Below are 4,950 nucleotides of genomic sequence, written 5' to 3'. Positions count from 1 at the left end.
CTGAAGATGATGAATGAGACTTCATCGAAACGTTGCCTAGATACTTCGAATCTTACGCGGGAGAAAACCCGAACAACCAGATTGTTTAAATTTGAAACAACTGTAAAAGTCTGACTCACAGATGAACACAACATAGAAGCCTGATGATGGCAGATGAGATTCTGCCGAAACGTTGCTACAACTTTAAAAGCACAACTATAATGACGTGGGAAAATACCCGAACAAAGCTGAATAACTTACATGTAAGTACCCACGAAAACTTAAGAAAACAAATATATATTTATATCCATTTATCCATCCATTCTCTCTCTCTCTCTCTGTCTCTCAAGGGTCTTCAAACTTCGCAAGTTTAAGACTTGTGGACTTCAACTCCCAGAAATCCTGAACCAACATGACTGGAGGAAGAATTCTGGGAGCTGAAGTCCTCCAGTCTTAAAGCTGTCAAGTTTGAAAACCCCTGGTATAAGATCTCCTGTCTTGAGTAGGTTGGGCTAGTCTAGAAGACCTCGGGGGTCCCTAGAATTCTATGTTATAATCTCAATAAGGGCTGTTTGAATTTGTCTTGTAGAGTTGATTTCCTGGTATGGACTATCTAGTGGGGCTAACAAGGTGCACAAGGTTATCTTCCTGGGGAAGGAAGACACATTGGCTGAGATCCTGACCTACAACGGATCCGGTAAAGGGACAGCCAAGGAAAAACCTGGGTTGGTTTTATTTTTTGGCAAGTCCACAAAACAACCACAACCCCCAAAGAGCTTAACGTTTATGAGTTTAAGCATGGGATTGAATACGCATCATAGAAACAATCTTCTAATTTGGAGTTGATGAAATATATCCTCAGATGTCCTCCAAACTGAGATCATGTCGAGTTATCTGGGAAAGGAAATGCTACACTTTAGTAGTGTGGATTGCAATTCCACAGCCCCAATTCCAAATTCTACACAGCCTAGAGACTCTCTGAAAATCCAGGAGTTAATTTATAACCTGCCAAAGAGCCACCGGAATTGATAAGCCTTCGTTGTAACTCTAAGAACAGGCTGTACCTACATCCCACGCCAGAGCCTTTCGAAACAAAAGGTTGTGTTCTCCAAAATAACCCCATTCAACCAGGGTGGATCTTTTTTTGTACATGAATTAGTTGGGCATCCAAAGCACTTAGGAGTTTACTTTGGGTTAGTTGCCTCTCAGTCTTAAGATGGCGCTCTCAGCAGAAAGTGCCATGGAGTAGAGTGGGGTGTTTGTATTTGTGTATGTCTCCAAACATGGCTACTTTAAGATTTGTGGACTTCAACTACCAGAATTCCCTGGGTCAAGTCTGGAGATCTGGCTGGGGAATCCTGGGAGTTGAAGTTCACAAGTCTTAAAGTTGCCAAGTCTGAAGACGTTTATGGAGATTCTCAGTCAACCAGGTTTTCCCCAAGGTGCTTTTTTCAAGAGGCAACTGGACTTCCTGTTTTTTATTTGAAGAGGTTCCACTTCTCCTCTAAGAAGCTTCTTCAGCTCTGACTGGTTTCCCCTGCCATTCAGTCAGAGCTGGAGAAGCTTCTTGGAGGAGAAGTGAAACCTTTTCAAAGAAAAACCAGGAAGTCCAGTTGCCTCTTGAAAAAAACACCTTGGAGACAAGTCCAGAGACCTAGGTGGGGAATTCTGGGAATTGGAAGTCCACAAATCTTAAAATTCCCAAGTCTGGAGACCCGACTGGGGAATTCTGGGAGCTGAAGTCCACAAATCTTAAAATTCCCAAGTCTGGAGACTTGAGAGTAGAGTGAAGTGTAGGCCTCATTGGTTCAGAGCCTAACCTCTCAAAGTTGACTTCAGAGCAAATCTTTCCAACTTCCTAGGAACTGTGGATCGGATTACAAGATGGAAAAAAGTAGAGCATTCTTGGTTTCCTCCAACCAGATCCCCCCAAACACTGTGGATCCCAAGAGAGCCACTCCATAACCCCAACATTCCTGCTTGGCTTCTTTGGGGGAGGAAGAAGATTGAATTCAACCAGGCCACTCTAGATCCTCTTCAAGCCACCTACTCCTCCGAGTTTCCAAGGGGCTCTGCTACTCCAGGGGCGGGGCTTCTCCACCGTGACGCAATTCAAACGGGCCAATCCACTCCAGCCAAGACTTTATATAGGCGTGAGGTTTTAGCAACCTCCCCGCAAGGGGCTTTAAAAAGAGCTCCATTTTGTGCGGGCCCGTCCAGGAGGCGGCGTGTTGGTTTGAAGGAGGAGGAGGAGTGTGTGTGGGGGGGAAAAGGTGTTCGCCGATCGGGCCAGCCGCCCCCACCCCACCCTGTTGCAGCGCAGAAGTTGCGCCCGGCAAGAGAAAGCGAAAGGGGAAAAGAGAGTGACTTTCGCCAGGGAGGAGGAGGAGGAGGAGGAAGAAGAGAAGGAGGAAGAAGAAGAGGAGGAGAAAGGAGAAGAGGAGGAGAAAGAAAAGGAGGAGGAGGAAAAAAGAGAAGGAGGAAGAAAAAGAAGAGGAGGAAGGAGAAAAGGAGGAAGGAGAAAGAGAGGAGGAGGGGAAAAAAAGGAGGAGGAGAGCTGATATTGCTGGAGCTGCTGGGCGGCCGCTGGCGGCGCTGGAGAGGACGGCAGCCAGCAGAAGCAGCAGCCGCCGCCGCCGCCGCCGTGGCGCTAGAGCGAGGATGAAGCCGGCGGGGACTCGAGGCGCCCCCGCGGCCGAAGCAGCAGGAGGGGGAGGAGGAGGGGGGAAGGCGGCCGAGCTGGCGTCGATCTCCTCCGCCACCGTCGCCTCTGCCTCCTGCCCGGCAGGGGAGAAAGTGGTGCACTCCCGCTCGCAGGTGCTCTTCTGCAGCAGCGGCGGCGGCGGCGGCACCCAAGCTCTGGGCGACGCCTTGAAGCTGCTGCTGCCCCGCTCGACGGCCTTCATGAGCTCGGAGGCCGAGCTGTGGGACTTCCTCTGCAGCCTCCGGCACGAGTTTTCGCCGGTCATCCTCCGCAGCAAGGACGTCTACGGCTACGCCTCGTGCCGGGCCGTCGTGCCGGATCTGCCCGGGGCTTGGGCGCAGGAGAAGGAGGACGGGGAGAAAGAGGAGGAGGCGGGCCGGGCCAGCAGCAGCAGCAGAAGCAGCAGCCGGAGAGGAGGAGGAGGAGGAACCGCCGCCAACCAGGGGAAGCGCCCGCCGAGCGACGCCAAGAACCGCCGGGGTGGAGGAGGAAGCAGCGCCAAGCGAGCGGCCAAGAAGCAGCGCAGCAGCCACGACGGGCGCGACCCGATGCTCTGTGCTCCGGCCCGATGGACTCCTTCGCAGGGCAGCAGCCCGGAGCCGCTTCCCGATCCGGTTCCTCCGATCCTGGCCGCCTTCCCTCCTCCGGTCAAGGTGCGCGGCGACATCTGGAAGCGGCGCACCTTGGAAGCCGCCCTGCGCCGCGCGCAACGCCTCTTGCGGGTCGACCTGGCGCCGGTGGTGAGGTTGCGCCGGATCCCGCTGGGACCCACCTGCCGTTGACAGAGAGAGAGAGAGACAGCAGAGGATCTCGTCTCGTCTGCCCAGGGACACCCCCTCCTTCAGAAGACCTTTGGAGACCCATGTCCGGCCGCCTTGTTTACAGTCCCCTGTGTTTTGGGGGGGCGGGGTCGTTTTTTAAATTTTCCATTATTATTATTATTATTTTAAATACACGCCGGGCGCTGCACTTTAAAATGGCCAAGATATGGATTGGCCTCCCCCTCCCTCCCTCATCGTGGTTTTTTTCGAGCCAGGAAAAACAAACAAACTGGGATTCGGCTCGTCTGGAACGCATGGAGGGGGAAGAGAAAAGGAAAGAAGGTCAAGTTGCTGGAAGCCTTTGACTCTTTCTTTTCTTTCCTTTCTTCCTTTCCTTCCTTCCTTCCTTCCCTCCTTTCTTTCTTTCCTTCCCTTCCCTTTCTTTCTTTCCTTCCTTCCCTCCCTTTCTTTCTCTTTCCTTCCTTCCCTTCTTCCTCCCTTTCTTTCTTTCTTTCTTTCTTTCTTTCTTTCTTTCTTTCTTTCTTTCTTTCTTTCTTCTTCCTTCCTTCCTTCCTTCCTTCCTTCCTTCCTTCCTTCCCTCCCTCCCTCCCTCCCTTTCTTTCTTTCTTTCTTTCTGTCTTTCCCACTGGGCTACCTCGCTTTTCCAAGAAGCACCGTTAACTTTCTCTTTCTTCCAAAGAATTTTTGCTTGCCCAGCAGCAATAAAAATGCCAATCCAGGATGGTTGCTTTTTTTTTTTCCTTCTTCTTATCTTCCCCCTTCTTCTTTTCCTGTGACTGGGATGAATCTGACCTTTGTACTATATTGCACTATATACTCAGGGTTATTGGAATAGGCGAAGAAGAGTTTTCCAGTTTTTTGTGTGTGAGGGGATGATAAAGATGACGCATCAGCTTTTGACCAAGGAGAAATGGAAACTTAAAAAAAGACAGATCCCGTAGTGCAAAATATTTCACGCTGTTTCCACCCCACCTTCCACACACACCCATTTTTATTATTTTTGTAATTTGGACTTGATAAGACACCGTTTTGATATGGTAACGTGATTTGTAGCTGATGAAAAGTTTTACATAGTTGGAATGAACTAGGGTTTCCTGTAACTGGCTTCAAGGGACACGTTGATATTAGATACACACTCAATTTTATATTGATTTTTTTTTTTGCTTTAGAAAAGTTCAAATGGACTGAAGTTTAAAAAATAAAAAATAAAATTTAAGATTGGACGGTGCATTTGTAACATGGCTTATGTTGTTTGCGTGAAGCAGTTTCAGATGGATGTTAAGGTGCTATTGACATGCTCGCCTCGTGCCATGTTTTGAAAAAACTTAAAAGTGTGTTTTTTGGGACTGGATGCTAAACAGGGATAAACCCAGTTAATACAGGTAATCCTCGACTTACGACCATAACTGAAAGCGAGAGAGATAAAAGAGAGAGAGAGAAATAATAATAGATAAGATAGAAAGATGATAGATAGATGATAGATAA

General features: G+C 49.1%; 1 protein-coding gene across 1 annotated transcript; it reads left to right on the top strand.

The window, feature by feature from the left end:
* Positions 1 to 2,154: 2,154 nt before the first annotated feature.
* CCDC71L (coiled-coil domain containing 71 like) lies at positions 2,155 to 4,693 on the top strand. Its single transcript, XM_026701409.2, has one exon. It carries the CDS (start codon positions 2,641 to 2,643, stop codon positions 3,463 to 3,465), a length of 825 nt encoding a protein of 274 aa, XP_026557194.2. The 5' UTR covers positions 2,155 to 2,640; the 3' UTR covers positions 3,466 to 4,693.
* The last annotated feature ends 257 nt before the right edge of the window (positions 4,694 to 4,950 follow it).

Source organism: Pseudonaja textilis, chromosome 5, assembly GCF_049901715.1.
Source record: "Pseudonaja textilis isolate UNSWEBS1 chromosome 5, rPseTex1.2, whole genome shotgun sequence".
Lineage (NCBI taxonomy): Eukaryota > Metazoa > Chordata > Lepidosauria > Squamata > Elapidae > Pseudonaja > Pseudonaja textilis.
The sequence above is the reverse complement of the archived record's forward strand: the minus strand, read 5'-3'. Positions and strand labels throughout refer to the sequence as shown.

Excerpts from the sequence above, each read along its gene's own strand:
- CCDC71L (XM_026701409.2), top strand. The coding sequence starts at position 2,641 with ATGAAGCCGGCGGGGACTCGAGGCGCCCCCGCGGCCGAAGCAGCAGGA.